We start from the raw sequence: 15,659 nt of genomic DNA on the forward strand, positions 1-15,659 counted from the left end.
TAAAAACCATATCTTTTAATCTGTGAAATTATTATGTAGATAAACCTTTATTCCAGCTTGAGAACAACATTTTTTTGGAAAAACAAACCTACATTTTTAGTGAAGGGGAAACTTTAAGGCAAGTGGGAGGGGAGTCACTGGAATGAAGTGCTCTCTCTGAGCATCTGATACAGTAGCTCCCTATACTTGCCTAGCAGGGCAGATAAAGAGAAGACCCCCCCCTTCAATCAAAGGAGCACATGTGCATAAGGGGATGGTCCTACCTGTGTGGCTAAAGGGTCTGCCCTGAACACAAGAACTGATATTGGGGGAAGCAGCTTATAATCACTGAAATTGGTTTTGACTCCAATTGTTCTTCTTTCTGTGAAAAAGGAAGGAAACACTTTGCAGATAATTTATGTTGCTGAGACCAGAAAATCCCAAAGAGAATACGAATGACAATTAGTTCCCTATGCTGCCATTAAGTACAGTCCTCTGTGCACATGAGGGGTTAAAAATCATGTGCAAATTGTCCAGGTAGAATTAACCCCTTGGATGCCAAAGTAGCTTGAAGGACTGGTGTTGGGCAAAACTAAAATGGACACACTTTTATGACATCTCTGGATGGTCACTGCTCATTCAACTGTCCATCTGTCACGGTGGAGACGGCTCCTTGCCCCTTGTTTACATCACTGATACAGGCCCACTGTCCATCCACAGACTCCTTCCATAAAGTCACCTGTAATACGGCACAAAAGAAAAGACAAGCACATTACGGCAGTTCTTGAATATTTGGAGAAATGAAAAAACTCACTTTTAAAGGGAAAGTAACACTAAGGGGTAGATTTATCAATGTTTGAGTTTCTTTTTTTTTTCTTCACAATTTGAGCTTTGTAGCACTAAAACACAATTCGAATTATGGCTCAAAAACTCAAATTTTTTTAAGTGCAAAAACCCGAAAACTCAAATATAAAACTATATATAAATAAAAGCTTGTAAAAACCTGAGCAAAATGGGCAGCCTATGGTATCAGCGCACACAGAACATACCTTGTTATCTCCCCCAGACACAGCCAGGATATTAGCTGTGATGGACCAGCTCACGTGCCAAACGACATCATTAAACTTGTGCAGCAGTTTTGGGTTCCAACAGTTGGTGGCAGCATCATCACTTGTCCAGATATATACCCGCCCGTCCTGCAAAGGAAAGAAAAGTATGGCTTCCAGTCATGGCAAAAAGCTTTTAAAGTGTGTATGCATTAAGCAGGAAGGGTCACCTTAAAGCAAGTTCAAAGAAATTATTATCTCAGAAAAATGAAAACAAATCAAAAATAGAATGTGTTGCACTGAGCAGTTGGCCACAGCAGAAGCTACTCTGTGTTTGGCACTTGTGAGGTAGATAATTAGATTCCCAGTGCACAGATAATCCTGCATGGGACTCCTGCTAGCAAAACAGTCGCAACAAAAAGTGAAGGGAAGGGGCTGTATTCTGGTATATTATCAAATTACCTACGTTGCACAAAGTAAACATGGAGTAGCTTCAGTCTCTCTCTTTAGATCAAGAAATAACAAACATGTTTTGAAACAATTAGCAAAAAGTATGTTCAGCACAAGCTGTATTCATTACACTCATGTTGCACAATGAGGTATACGGGGAGAGAAATGTATGGCTCTCTACATAAATATACAGTGAATATTTCTTATATAATACAGCTCTGCTGCTGCCAAGACAAAATAAATTTTATAACAGATTACCTGTACTAAAGGTATTTTTAGGTTTTAGGGTTAATGGCCATTAAAGTGCTACCGACTGTGGGTCACTTTCATTTGGGAGGAAGAAGAAGAACCGTGGACCCTTTAGCACAGGCAATTAGCACATGAAAATGAGCACCACTGTGTCTTGGGGCAGCCCAACTGCTGTTGCTTAGGGTGATGTGTGGCGAGTAGTGGCATTCTGAACAGCGCAACAAGTAGCCATGATGGAAACGTGCCGAGTGACATCGCTGCGAGCTTTAGGTTGGAAGGAAAATAATCCAAATACCAATTAAAACAACCACTGGTATTTTGAAGAAGAAAGTGATTACGCAATTTAGATTTATTTTTTTAAGAGAACTTCTCACCTGAGAGCAACTAGCAATGGTGCTAGTGGGCAAACCAATGGAAGGAGCCCAGGCCACATCCCGCACCCAATCACTGTGAGCTTCCAGCTTCTGATCCTCTTTCCACTGGCCATCTTCCTCCCTAAGGTCAGAGCATACAAATTGCAGCATTTCAGATTTAGCCAAACTTGTTGGATATGAAGCAAACAATTTAAAGGAGAACTAAACCCTAAAAATGAATATAACTACAAATGCTATATTCTTTTTCCAAATTGTCTATATATTGTTTAATTTGCTTTGAACAATAACTGATTTACAAACCATTAAACCACAGTTGACAAGTAGAAGTAGAGAAAAAATGTCTGTATAATGTTTAGAAAGATGTCAACTGTGTTGTGTAACAAACAAACATTTTATCCAAACATTAATGAGTGCCGTCATTCGCAGGAAATGGGGGAACTGTGTAAGGGGTCTGGCGACAATTGGCACAGATGTTTGGTTATCTATGGGGACCACATTTTCTAAATTTTTTTGAGGGCAGCCTCTTCTAGTGTAGGTCGACTGATATATATAAGGGGACAGAACTATTGACCAATTCTATCCACTGGTGTTTTTTTTTTTTTTTTTTTTGAGTGGTTGTACAGATTTCCACTTGAGTGAATAAAGAGAAAGCATAGCAGCGCCCTTTCCGCTATAATTGGGGACATTTCCTCTGCCTGGTTCAATAAAAGCATAGTCAGGTTAAGGGGACTATGAGTGCTGAGAGGTGGCTAGTCTCCTGTATTACCTTTGTCCAGAATTTTTATATACTGCAGGGAAAGCATGTCGGGCAAATATCAGACAAATGCTATATTTTACATACCAAACCTTCAGCTCCAGCCTAAAGGTTCAGCATCTCTATAGTAGTAATGATCCAGACCTTTAAAGTTTAAATGAGCTCCCCATCTTGGATTCTGTTAGAAGTGTCAGTGGCACTGCACCTGCTCAGTGGGCTCTGGGCAGCTGTTGAAAAGCTAAGCTTAGGGGTTGTCATAAATTATCAAGCAGAAAATGAGGTTTAAAAGGTCATATAATCTAATGCTACAGGGCTGGTTATTAAATTCTGATGCTAACTGTACTGATTTCAGAGCTGCTCTTTACTAATAATCAGTATTTTTTACTAATCAGCCTTATATTGTTACATTTACATTCTATATATACACAGAATATTGTGAGTAGCTCCCTAAGCTCAGGTAAGTGACAGCAGCACAGAACATGTGCAGTGAATCGGCAGAAAAGAAGATGGGGAGCTACTGGGGGTACAGATCTTCCCTGCTAAAGGCCTGTGGTTGCCTTTGACTGGTACAGAAACCCAAAACATAATGTAAAACATTTCTGCCCTACTTATTTAGTTAGGCTTTAACTTGTGATGATTCACACTGTCACATTATATAACAATGCAGTGTGGTGCTGCCAATTTACCTCCAGATTTTCACTAAGTTATCACATCCACCAGACACAAATCTCTTAATGTAATTGGGCTTCTGACTTGATGGCTGATCGACAAGGCTTCCAGGGACAACAGAAGGAGCCCAGCTCACTGCATTACACCCAATCTGAGCATGAAAGAGAAGGAGAGAGAAACATGAAAAGACAGTGAGCCTGAGATCAAATGAAAAAGCAAATATTTCCTAGGTGGCCGCAGAAACCTATTTTGCTATTCAATGACTTTGCAGCTGCATATAAAGCAGCCACACCACAGACAGACAGCTGTGTTAGCAATCCCACAAAGTCAATAATAGGCTAAATAGGTGCCAGTAGGCCTTTACTTACTGTGTGTGCATTGCTGATCTTCTTCACTTCCCAGGGCCCATCTCCAGTATAGGTGAGAATGGAGATCGCTCCATCCGAACTGCCACATGCCAGCACGAGCCCCAAGTCATGGGGAGCCCAGCAAACAGAATTTACTGTATAGACAGAAAGTAAAAACAGTCATTAGGATTTTATATAACCATAGATTACATTTTATTCTGTACTAACACAAAGTTAATGTCTCTCAGTTCAGACTGCAAGAGGTTCAGGCACAGTGTTTTACCTGAGGAGTCATGCCCTGTGTATTCATACGTCTTCTCCCAGGTCCCATTTTCTTCTTTCCAAATGATTACTTTTCGGTCATAGGAGCAGGAGGCCAGGATGTTTCCATACATAGGGTGGGCCCACGCAACCTGCCAAACCGGACCCTCGTGCCTGCAACCCAAACAAGATAGCAGTATGAGAAATGTGCAGAGAATCTGCTATATTTATAGCAAAACAGTTTTATAGGATTCTTAGATATACAATAGAAGAAATAATGGAAACATGACCCAAAATGGATTAATTTCAAACAAATTATGAATGATCTGTCTCTGAAGTGCCATGGTCACCTGAAATGACTGACATGGTAAAACTGTAATAAGATATACTGTATATATTTATATATGGAGCAAACACTGTTTCAACCTTAGCCCCATTTTAATAAATGCCAGGCAATCCAGCTCCTTATTAGTTAACAGTGTTCATATACTACATTTCCTGTTCCTATCCTGCTATAACAAACAGCCAAAATAACCAGGGGCATATGAACCATCAGAAAGGGAGGCGAGAATAATAGTTTGACATGCACAGGCCATTCCATTGCTCACCCGCGCAGGTCAGCTATCAGGATCTGCCCTCCATTCTTCACATCAAAGATCTTCACAGATCGATCAGAGGAACAAGTAGCAAGACGAGTGCCATAATAATCCATCTGGGCATCATGCTGTAAGTCAAGACATTGAAATAAAACAAGTAAGCAAAACTGATTTTTGATGAAAATTTGCCCTATTTATTGTTATGAATAGCATTTATCTTGCATTTCTTTAACCTTAACCACTATGGTGTAAGGGCACAGAATATTCTATCTCTGCCCATTGCTTTTACGCATAATAATGAGGCCTTCACTTATGCTTTTGGTCACCTGAAACATCTCTCAGCGACAGAACAATACAACAAAATATTCTCTCCTTTTTAAAAAAAATAAAAAAAAAAAATATTATATATATATACATATATATATATATATATATATATATATATATATATATATATATATATACATATATATATATATATATATATATCACTGCCAAAACGCTGATTTTGTGTTGCCAGTTGTTTTGGGCTGCACAGCTGCAGAAATGGAATAAAACATAGCACACCCAGCAAAAACGAATTTTTGGTAATTTACACACAAATGGCCAAACCCCCCAATCTAATCATAATCATGCCTAAATGCACAGTAAATGAAAGGATGTGGAACTTACAATCATATCCTCATGGGAAGTGTCCACGGTGTTTATTACTGACACCTGCAATGACAGAAGCGTTAATAACATGACACTTGACAATACAAGTAACACAGATGGGATACTGTGGGCTTAAAGGAACAGTAACATCAAAAAATGAAAGTGTATAAAAGTAATAACAATATAATTTACTGCTGCCCTGCACTGGTACAGCTGGGGTGTTTGCCTCAGAAAGACTACTATAGTTTATATAAGTAAGCTGCTGTGTAGCCATGGGGGCAGCCATTCAAAGGAGAAAAGGCCCAGGTTACTTAGCAGATAACAGACAAATCCCCATTATATGGGGCTTATCTACTAGTTATCTGCAATGTAACCTGTGCATTTTCTCCTTTTTTCCAGCTTGAATGGCTGCCCCCATGGCTACACAACAGCTTATTTATATAGTAGCTTTTCTGTAGCAAAAACACCAGTTTTTTGCAGAGCAAAAGCACATTATATTTTAATTACTTTAATTTTTTGATGTTACTGTTCCTTTAAGGGCCAGACTCACAAGGCTTACAGGTTCTTCTGAAAGTAGTCAATATGTGGCACTGCGGCAGCACTGCTGGCATCTTGGGAGGACTCAGTAAAAGGCTTAAAGTCTAGCAGTGCAGACTGGGAGTTCTGCACTCTCCTACCAACCTGTGGCAAAGTGGAAGAGATGCCTGCAAAGTGCAAAACTGGCAAATCTCTTGCTGTAACTTAAAGGGACCATGAACCCACAAAAGATTATTTGGGATACAGAAATTTTCTCCCATATTTTCTGGCTTTGGGCACGGAACCTCTCCTTGAGGAATAGCTCAGGAGTTAAATGAATATCCAAGTGGCTTCCTCAGTAAGAAGCTTCTCTGCATATTCATCACTCAGACCATTCTGGAGCTATACCAAGAGGTAGAGTAAAGAAGTCACCCCGTTCCAGCCCAGCAGAACCTTCTAAGGCCTTATACCAAGTTAGATTACTAATCTGACATGGGCCTGATTCTCCTACTCACTGGAGAAGCTTTGGAACTATGCACATTTGCCCTCCTATTTATGTCTGTATGCTATCTACCCACTTTATGAGCCAGGGGCTTTCTTCCTACTTTATCCCTTATCCCATGGCATTGCATATATGCAAGTAAAGAGTGCCACCATGATGTCACCAAATATTAAATTACAAAAGTGCAGGAGAGCATTTTTTAAGGATATCACCTCTAACGTTTTTGGTTGGTTTATATTTTCTTAATATTCTTGCTCTATGGCCAACAGTTATTGTTTCTGATGATGCAAGTCACCATGGGTTCCTAGTTTTCTAGTGGGAACAATAAACATTTGAATATTTCTAGCTGCTCCAAGTGCTACCACTGTTGGCTAACATAGCATTAGCTAAATGAATAGGACTTGGGCTGAACATACTTTTTGACTATTGTTTTAATTAGGAAATATCTATGGTTTCTGTTATTTCTCGCAGTAACCAAGAATATGAAGCCAGTCTCACTTTAGTACTTCCTGATCCTGCAGAACATCAGAGAAGGTGATAAAACTAATTACCAGTCTGCTGAGAAGCCCTTGACAATGAGCTGCTCAAAGGCTGTTGCTTAGACAAGGGAGGGGCTTGTTTGACAGGGAGCTATAAAAAAAATTGCCCTGTTTATAAATGAAGGGGGAGGTGAGTTCAGTTAAAATAGCCCAACTTTCAAATTAGTTCTTTATAATAAGAAAACAGTAGGAAAATGTGGACATTTTGAAATTAAAATATCAGCAGAATGTAATCAACACAATCCTAAATATCCTGCTTACTTCTAGGTATTTTTCGGTGTATACTGCCCTTTGAAATGTTATATTTTCCCCATGAGGGACACTCCTTTTTGGGGCCACAACTGACTTGCCTTTGAAAAGAACAAATTAATAAAAATAATAACCTTTATTGAATAAAGGAGGACAAGTGCCAAACTGGGAGACATCTGATTTAGCGACAGATGACTATATTAATGAAGCAAACCTACACCCCAAGTGTAACTCTTTCATCTGCAAAGTAAACAATTTCAGCTGAGGAAAGGGTTTCTCACTTGCTAAAATAAAGGCAGGGACTGCAGTGCTAGGAAAAGAAACCGGGACACCCAGTGCAGGGAAATGTACCCATGATTTGCATTTCTCTACAAGCTGAAGCTTCCAAACACAAATATCTTGACACTTCCATGTGGGTCATGTCGTACTAGTGTAACCTGGGCAAAATGCTTTAATTTAAATAGCAGTTGAAAGAAAGCCTTCACCACCATGGCAGACAGGTAGATTTGTTGCCCAATGTAAATATGCACTACCATGGGCATCAAATCTCCTTCATTTGGCTGAAAGAAGACAATCTCCAGGTATTAAGCCAGATCATCACGAGCAGTGGCAGAAGGGGAGATTAGTCGCCCCGCGACATATTGGTAGGATGGTATACACGTCGCTACAATTTCCTGAAGTCGGCCAAAGTTTTCTTTCAAGGCAACTTCGGGAAATCGTAGTGACGCGTATGCCATCCCACCTGCGATTTACATTCTTGCTAGTGGGATGGCATTGTGGGGAGATTAGTCGCCCACGGCAACGAAGATTTGTCGCGGGGTGACTAATTTCCCTGTCTGCCACTGCCCTTACTAGCAGCAATCTGAAGGTAAGTGAAGGGGAAGGCATCTTTTGGAGATTTGTTGCCCGTGAAAGCACAGATTTACATTGAAGTAAATGTGCCTTCAGCCTTAGCTAGCCAGTTTAGCATTTAACTTGATATTTTGCTACTGTGGTTCCTGACACATGCAATCAAAAGCTGTCATTTAATTACATGCAGGGCCCTCTTTAGCTCCTGGGTGTCTGCGATTGCATGAAATTTGCTGAATACTATTTAGAATTTATAAAAATGGCAATGCTTCATAAATAGCAGTTAATATTAAGGTTTGTAAAATGGCTAGTTTCAGAGGGGCACCAAAAGGGCAAAATGTTGTACACTGCGCTGCTCGCAGGGTCACAGTGGGCCCGCAGGACAAAGGGGGGAAAAAAACCTGGTGGACTCCGCTTTTCCAGACCTGATCCCCGCCAGTGCTCCTACCACTGACCTTTCTCCCCCAAACATACCTAGGTAAGTATCAGATATGCTCACTAGGAGGAGGGGCAGGGATGTGTGCAGGCAGCGGGGGCCTATGTGGGGGACGCCCGTACACCCCAGTTCGAACCTGCCTATTTGGTCACTTACAGTTATACAGAGACAATTTCTGTGTTACTATCAACAATGTTAGGCACCCCAAGTAATTATAAACCAGTGCTCCTGTTTGGTGAAAACTGCATCAACCTGGGGTACTTCTGTAGAAGCACCATATGTAAACTACTTCCACTCCTTCCACTCCCCAGACCAGCACATGTGCTGCAGAGTGAAAAAGCTGGCTTTTTGCTTAAAGTTCACTCTACAGCCCATGTGCCTGATATGAAAAAAAGATTGTGATGTGGTGCTCTATAGAAGACCCTCGGTTTTGTGCAGTTTTCTGCTAAAAGAAGCGCCGGCTCAGGGTTTCAGGTACGTGATTACAACTTTCCTTCTCTTTAATGGATACTCTTTTGAGCTTATCATATTGCACAAACTGGCTCTACTCACTGAAGGACAAAGTCTACCGATGACTGTGCTGAGCAGCCGCAGATACAAGGCCTCCCCTGCACAATCCTGGTTAGCAATCTAGCTGCATGGAAACACTATGAATTTGGTGCATACCAAGGGCCAAATTCATTAAAGTACGAATTACAAGTACGATTTGCGAAAATTTGCATTAAATACAAAAATTTCTAATGTGCGTTAATTTTGTGAAAAATCACGTTGTGCTTGTACGAAAATATTGTGGTATGATCCGAAAGTTACGTAAATGGCGCGAAAACCTTTCTGACTTTGAACCTTCTGTGCATGATTTTGGAAGCCTCCCATAGGACTCAATGGCACTCTGCAGCTCCAACCTGGCCCAAGGAAAGTCTCCCATAGGGCTCAATGGCACTCTGCAGCTCCAACCCGGCCCAAGGAAAGTCTCCCATAGGGCTCAATGGCACTCTGCAGCTCCAACCCGGCCCAAGGAAAGTCTCCCATAGGGCTCAATGGCACTCTGCAGCTCCAACCCGGCCCAAGGAAAGTCTCCCATAGGGCTCAATGCCACTCTGCAGCTCCAACCCGGCCCAAGGAAAGTCTCCCATAGGGCTCAATGGCACTCTGCAGCTCCAACCTGGCCCAAGGAAATTCTCCCATAGGGCTCAATGGCACTCTGCAGCTCCAACCCGGCCCAAGGAAATTCTCCCATAGGGCTCAATGGCACTCTGCAGCTCCAACCCGGCCCAAGGAACGTCTCCCATAGGGCTCAATGGCACTCTGCAGCTCCAACCCGGCCCAAGGAAAGTCTCCCATAGGGCTCAATGGCACTCTGCAGCTCCAACCCGGCCCAAGGAAAGTCTCCCATAGGGCTCAATGGCACTCTGCAGCTCCAACCCGGCCCAAGGAAAGTCTCCCATAGGGCTCAATGGCACTCTGCAGCTCCAACCTGGCAAAAGGAAAGTCATGATACCGAAGCTTGAATGAATCCAAAACTTTTGTACTCGTTGCGACAAATACGATTTTGTCACAGAAATTGTTGCAAAGTATGAAAAAGTCGCTCAAATAAATGAAAATATCGCAGAAAATACGCAAAAGTTGTAAACTTTAGAAAAAATAACATTTTTTTGTAATCAGACCTGTCATACTTTAAAGGAACAGTAACACCAAAAAATGAAAGTATATAAAAGTAACTAAAATGTAATGTGCTGCTGCCCTTCACTGGTAAAAGTTGTGTGTTTACTTCAGAAAGTCTACTATAATTTATCTAAATAAGCTGCTATGTAGCCATGGAGGCAGCCATTCAAAGGAGAAAAGGCACAGGCACATAGCAGATAACAGATAAAACACTATTGTATTCTACAGAACTTATCGGTTATCTGCTATGTAACCTGTGCCTTTTCTCCTTTTTTCCAGCTTGAATGGCTGCCCCCATGGCTACACAGCAGCTTATTATATAAATTATAGTAGTGTTACTGTAGCAAACACCCCAGTTTTACCAGTGCATTATATTTTTATTACTTTAAAGCTCTTTCATTTTTTGGAGTTACTGTTCCTTTAATGAATGTGCCCCCTACTATACACATGCCCTTCCTATAACACACAGCCTTGTTATACAAAGCCAAAACAATCAGGGTTGAATGTTACTTCAGGCAATGTGGCCCCTCATTACTTTGATCCCTTATCCAGGCACATCAAGGCTGCGGATGGAGAAGAGAGGCCCCCTGAGATTGCTACCAGCAGATACCTGTACCATATTGTGCAGCACTGTATAATAGAAAGGAGCATACAAAGGGTACAGAGGACCCTGCTCAGTAGAGCTTACAATCTAAAAGAAGGGTGTATGAAACAGAACTTTGCAGAAAGGCCCTGGCTCCTGTTGGTGTCCAATTTACAGCCCTATAAGTATTGTAGAACTACAACCCTCTGCTCTGGCTGTGGGTGGAACAGGTGGAGGTTGGACATACTCGATGCATATAGATTGCATACATGCCCTCTCTGCCACACCCAAGCACCACTTTTACGCCCTGACACCCTACCTACTATACTGAGAACCTAAATGACGATGTAGGAGGACAGCCCTGGGTGCTGGCACACACTGAACACTATGACAGTAGGCAGTCCCCCAGAGCAGCACAAACTCCTGCCTACCAGGCGCTACTCACCATTTTCCTAGACCGAGTGAGGTTCCTTAGCTACAAAGTAACTCTCCCCTATTCTCAGACGTGGCAGCTCCCGGCAGCTCCTCGCAGGATCTTGCTCAGCAGAACTTCCGGGTGTACAGCGCTTCGTTTGCTCCGGCTGCAACAATAATCACTTCCGGGTGTAGTGCGCTGCAGGACCCAGCCGTACTTCCGTGTCCGTACTTCCGGTGCGCAAGTTCGGTCGGATTCTAGTAGTTTGAGCGCGTCACGTATAAATGCGTACCTTGTACGTGAAGTAAGTCGTTTAGGTCAACAAGACGATTACCTTCATTTATAATGAATTTTAACATAGTACTAGTGAGTGAGAAGTTTCAGTGTGTTACTTAGTGACTATTGACTGTACGTAGCGGAGAACTAGTGGCAAACAGCTTAGAGAGAACAGCATCCCTTCTGTGAGGCAGCCAGTATATCCACTGTATTTAGAGCAGGTTACCAATGCCAGATTATGTGAAACATGAGTGAATTATTTGCTCACCTTTTACAGTGAGCCAGCTACCAAAGCAGCTTGGGGTAGTGACTGGGTTACCATGTTTCCCTTGCTCCAGCTAGGCTTTTGTATGGAGCACTGTACTTACATGCTTTTGTCTGGATTGGGATAGAAATGCTCTATTTATATTCTGTTCCATAGAGAGACAGAAGCCTATCAAGTTCTGCGCTTCCAAATGAACCAATGTGCACATCATGTATCACACACATAAATGGTGCTATATATACGCTCCCTTATAGTACCTATACTAATGTATGTATATCTTTATTTATAAAGCACTACTTATGTATGCAGCGCTGTACAGTAGAATTCATTAATACAGACAGGGGGTTAATAAGATAATAATAGATAAATACAAAGTATAACAAACAGGGGGTTAATAAGATAATAATAGATAAATACAAAGTATAGCAATAAACACAGATAAATACAGCTGCAATAAGTTAAGAGTCGAGGACACAAGAGGAAGGAGGTCCCTGCCCCGTAGAGCTTACAATCTATATGGGAATATACTAATTAACTGTAGCTCTTAATGATACCAATAGCCTTGGATATTCTGCTTCTTCAAGAACTCATCCAGGCCCCTCTTATAGGCATTAAACAGAATCTGCCATTACCACATCACTAGGAAGAAAAAACGAATGGCACTCAGGACTACAAACAAGGGTAAAACCCTTTTAAAAGTTTATTGCGGAGGTGCAATTTTTTTGCACCTCCGCAATAAACTTTTGAAAGTTTTGAAACCCTTGTTTGTAGTCCTGAGTGCCATTCGCTTTTTTTGTTGCTACAGTGTTTTTGGAGGGTGCCGATCCCTCCAGCAGTGTGCACCGGACAAATTTTTTTGGAGTGTTAGGGTGTGCGGTTAAGGTCTCTGTGGTCCACATCACTAGGAAGGGCATTCCCCAACCTCACTGCCCTCACAGTGAAGCTCCCCCTGCGCTGCTTCAAATGAAATTCTGCTCCTCTAGTCTGAAGGGGGAATCTCTGATGTGTTCTTTTCTATGGGCAAAAAGATCCCCCACTAGCTGGCCATAATATCCTTAAATGTACTTGTAAAGAGTGATCATGTCCCCTTACAAGTGCCTTTTCTCCAAAAACCCCAACCTTGACAGTCTAACCTCATAGTTTTATTCTTCAATCCCCTTTACCAGTTTAATTGTACATCTCAGCTCATTAATATCCTGGAGCCCAAAACCGTACTACATACTCAAGGTAAGGCCTTACCGGGGTCTTGGTAAAAATGATGTTTTTATCCCATGAGTTACTGCCCTTTTTTATGCAAGACAACACTTTATTTGGTTTAGTAGCCGCAGACTGACCTTGCATTGAGTTAAACAGTTTGTAATCTACAAAAATCCCCCAATCCTTCTGAACTAAGGATCCCCCAACGCACTACCAATTAATGTATAACTTGCAGTTATGTTATTTGTACTAAAGTGCACAACCTTGCCTTTATCCACATTGAACCCTATTTTCCATTTTGCTGCCCATATTTCCAGTTTAGTCAAATCACTGCAAATTAGCAGCATCCAGCATAAAGCTTACAGATTTGCACAATGTAGTATTATCAGCAAAACTAGAGACAATACTTTCAATGTCCACCATTAATAAACAAGTTAAAAAACAAAGGACCAAGAACACTATTTCACTAACATCACAGGCCCAATCAGAAAATGTTCTATTTACCACCACTCTTTGTAATCTATTCTTCATCCAGTCATCTAGCAAAGTATATCACCATCACCAATAAAAATCATCCAGGCCTTCAGACTTGTTAAGCCATCTTTTGAGTGTCAGTGGCCCGACACATGCCCATTATGCTCTCGGTTTGCTTTTTAGAAGCTAAGGTTAGGGGTCATTAGTAATCATCAAGCATACAATTAGGATCATTTATCATAGAAGCTGATGCTACAGGGCTGAGTTTTACATTCTGAGTGCAGAATTCACTGCTGCCATGTAATATGAATATGAATTTGTTATTAATTAGTATTGTGACTTTTATATATATATTCTGTATACTGTGATTTGCTCCATAAAGATGGGAATTTGCTGGAGGCATCTGAGCTTGAGCTAGAAAAGACGTTCTAAAAATAATTTGTATCATTTGTAGCCTACTTCATTAGTTTTCCTTTAAACAGAGGATACATTTTACATAACAACAAGGCAATAAATAAAAATATGTCTTACAGACCATTGAGGATTCTTAAATTACAGACTAAGTTGTTGTTCAATTGAAACAAGAAAAGTATTAGATAAGAGAAGTAAAACTTACAATTACAAAAGGAAGTCATATAGAATTTACCTAATAGAATCTACTACACCGATTCCTCAGTAGCTATTTGAATAAAATAAAGTACGAGAAAAACAGAGCAAAAGTAAATGATAAAAATAGAAGTAGGGTTCTGTTTGGTAAATAAAGAGAACAGGAAAAAAAAAAAGAAAGCATAAATCCTCAATTTAGGATTAATTTCGGAAATAAAGTTAAATACACTTGGCAGGGCAAAGGCAGACCAATATTCAGTATGAAAACTAGATTTATTATAAGTTTATCAAAATGATGATAATATCTGATAATATCCCTTTACACCGAGAGCAGCATCTAACGTCAGACTGCAGACTGTGGCCCTTGTACTACTGGCCAGTCACCAGCAGATGTCCTTTCTGAGCTATAGGCTGTCTATTTATATCCATGTGACAGTCAGCGCAGTGTCAGGTTTTCCAGCGACTTCCAAAGAGGGGGCAGTGGGCAAGTCCCCCCTGTTCATGCCATTCTTCGCCATATTCTTCCTTCTCTCTTTTAAACAGAGCTGCTTGAATCTTAGATCTTTCTTACATCTGTGTACAAGGTATCTGTGACTATGAGCACTGCTACCTATCACATATCCAGTCTGCTGGAGAAAATGACTTCCAGTGACAAGGACTTCAGGTGAGAGGGGGCTCAGCTACATGTGTTGGGGGAGTGGGTGGAGGTGGTGTTGATGTGTGTATGACTGTGATAGAAGAACTACATTTTGTTTAATTCGAGTACGCGAAGCTCGAAAAACTAACCACTATTAGCCTTTGACTGTTGTGGGATGCTGGGAGTTGTAGTCCAACAACAGTTGGAGTCCTTCAGGTTGCTCATGTTTGGCTTTTAAAAGTTGATTATTTCACCATTTCACACAGTTTTTTTGTGTTTTGTTTCTGTATAATCTCCCCTTTGGCCTGGCCTACTGTCTCTAACTCAGGCTATCGGTATTAAGTTACATACACTGCGTTGTGGAAGTTCCTCAACCTTTAAGAAAGCTAAAAGAGCTGTGAGACTGGCACCTGCTGCCCCCTTGTCAAAGAAAATGGCAGCACTCCCGAATCTGAGTGAAGGGAAACAATGTACAGTTCATGCTATGTTCCAGCATACAAAAGGCATGTTGTTTACTGTAAAATACTGTAGGTCAAACCTGCCATTATAATACTACTTAGCTCTGTGGGGCCCAGTACAAGAAAAGATTTTGGGAAGCCAGACACATTGAAAATGAGGGACCCAACATAGTAATGGCTGGAGGTACACAGGTTTTAAACTTGCTTAAGATGAAGTAAAAAAAAAGTTGTTTAGTTTATGTGTGCCTGTATATGTATTCTAACCATCAGGACTGGACAGACCAGATCAGAGAACACCATGGCTGGCCACAGCTCTAGAACAATTACCATCAGCCCTTTTTCATTACCACCATGGGTCTATATGATATCTATAGCATTTAGCATCTTATTGTTGTGAATATAGCAAAATGTGAGAGTGCACACCTTCTATTGTAGTAAACAATGGAGGTGCAAAAACACTGGAGAAAAACCATTTAGTAACTCCAAAAAAATCCAATAAAGCAAAAAGTATCTGCTCACTCAAGACCAATAAATAAAAAAAGAAATGTATTTAATACAAAAACCACATCATAACAAGTATAGCCCAACACATTTCAACCCATAAAGGGTCCTTATC

The 15,659-nt window shown here is 41.0% G+C and overlaps 2 protein-coding genes across 3 annotated transcripts in view; one reads left to right on the forward strand and one right to left on the reverse strand.

Moving 5' to 3' along the window:
• On the reverse strand, positions 1-11,366 carry sec13 (SEC13 homolog, nuclear pore and COPII coat complex component). Its single transcript, NM_203636.1, is given in 9 exon segments — positions 1-718; positions 1,029-1,175; positions 2,099-2,219; positions 3,539-3,672; positions 3,890-4,023; positions 4,152-4,303; positions 4,738-4,853; positions 5,398-5,442; positions 11,161-11,366. Coding segments are annotated over 9 exon segments (963 nt in total). The 5' UTR covers positions 11,164-11,366; the 3' UTR covers positions 1-607.
• Positions 11,347-15,659, forward strand: part of cand2 (cullin-associated and neddylation-dissociated 2 (putative)) — a 19,605-nt gene continuing 15,292 nt past the window's right edge. Inside the window, exons 1-2 of one of the 2 annotated variants that reach the window (XM_002936244.4) lie at positions 11,347-11,434; positions 14,492-14,612. In XM_002936244.4, coding sequence (XP_002936290.2) covers positions 14,545-14,612 — 68 coding nt within the window. In that variant the 5' untranslated portion in view covers positions 11,347-11,434; positions 14,492-14,544. Of the gene's footprint in view, positions 11,435-12,857; positions 14,613-15,659 lie in introns of those variants that run through there. The other variant, XM_012961712.3, reaches the window with a different exon arrangement.

The sequence above is a fragment of the Xenopus tropicalis genome, chromosome 4 (assembly GCF_000004195.4).
Source record: "Xenopus tropicalis strain Nigerian chromosome 4, UCB_Xtro_10.0, whole genome shotgun sequence".
In the NCBI taxonomy this organism is placed as follows: domain Eukaryota; kingdom Metazoa; phylum Chordata; class Amphibia; order Anura; family Pipidae; genus Xenopus; species Xenopus tropicalis.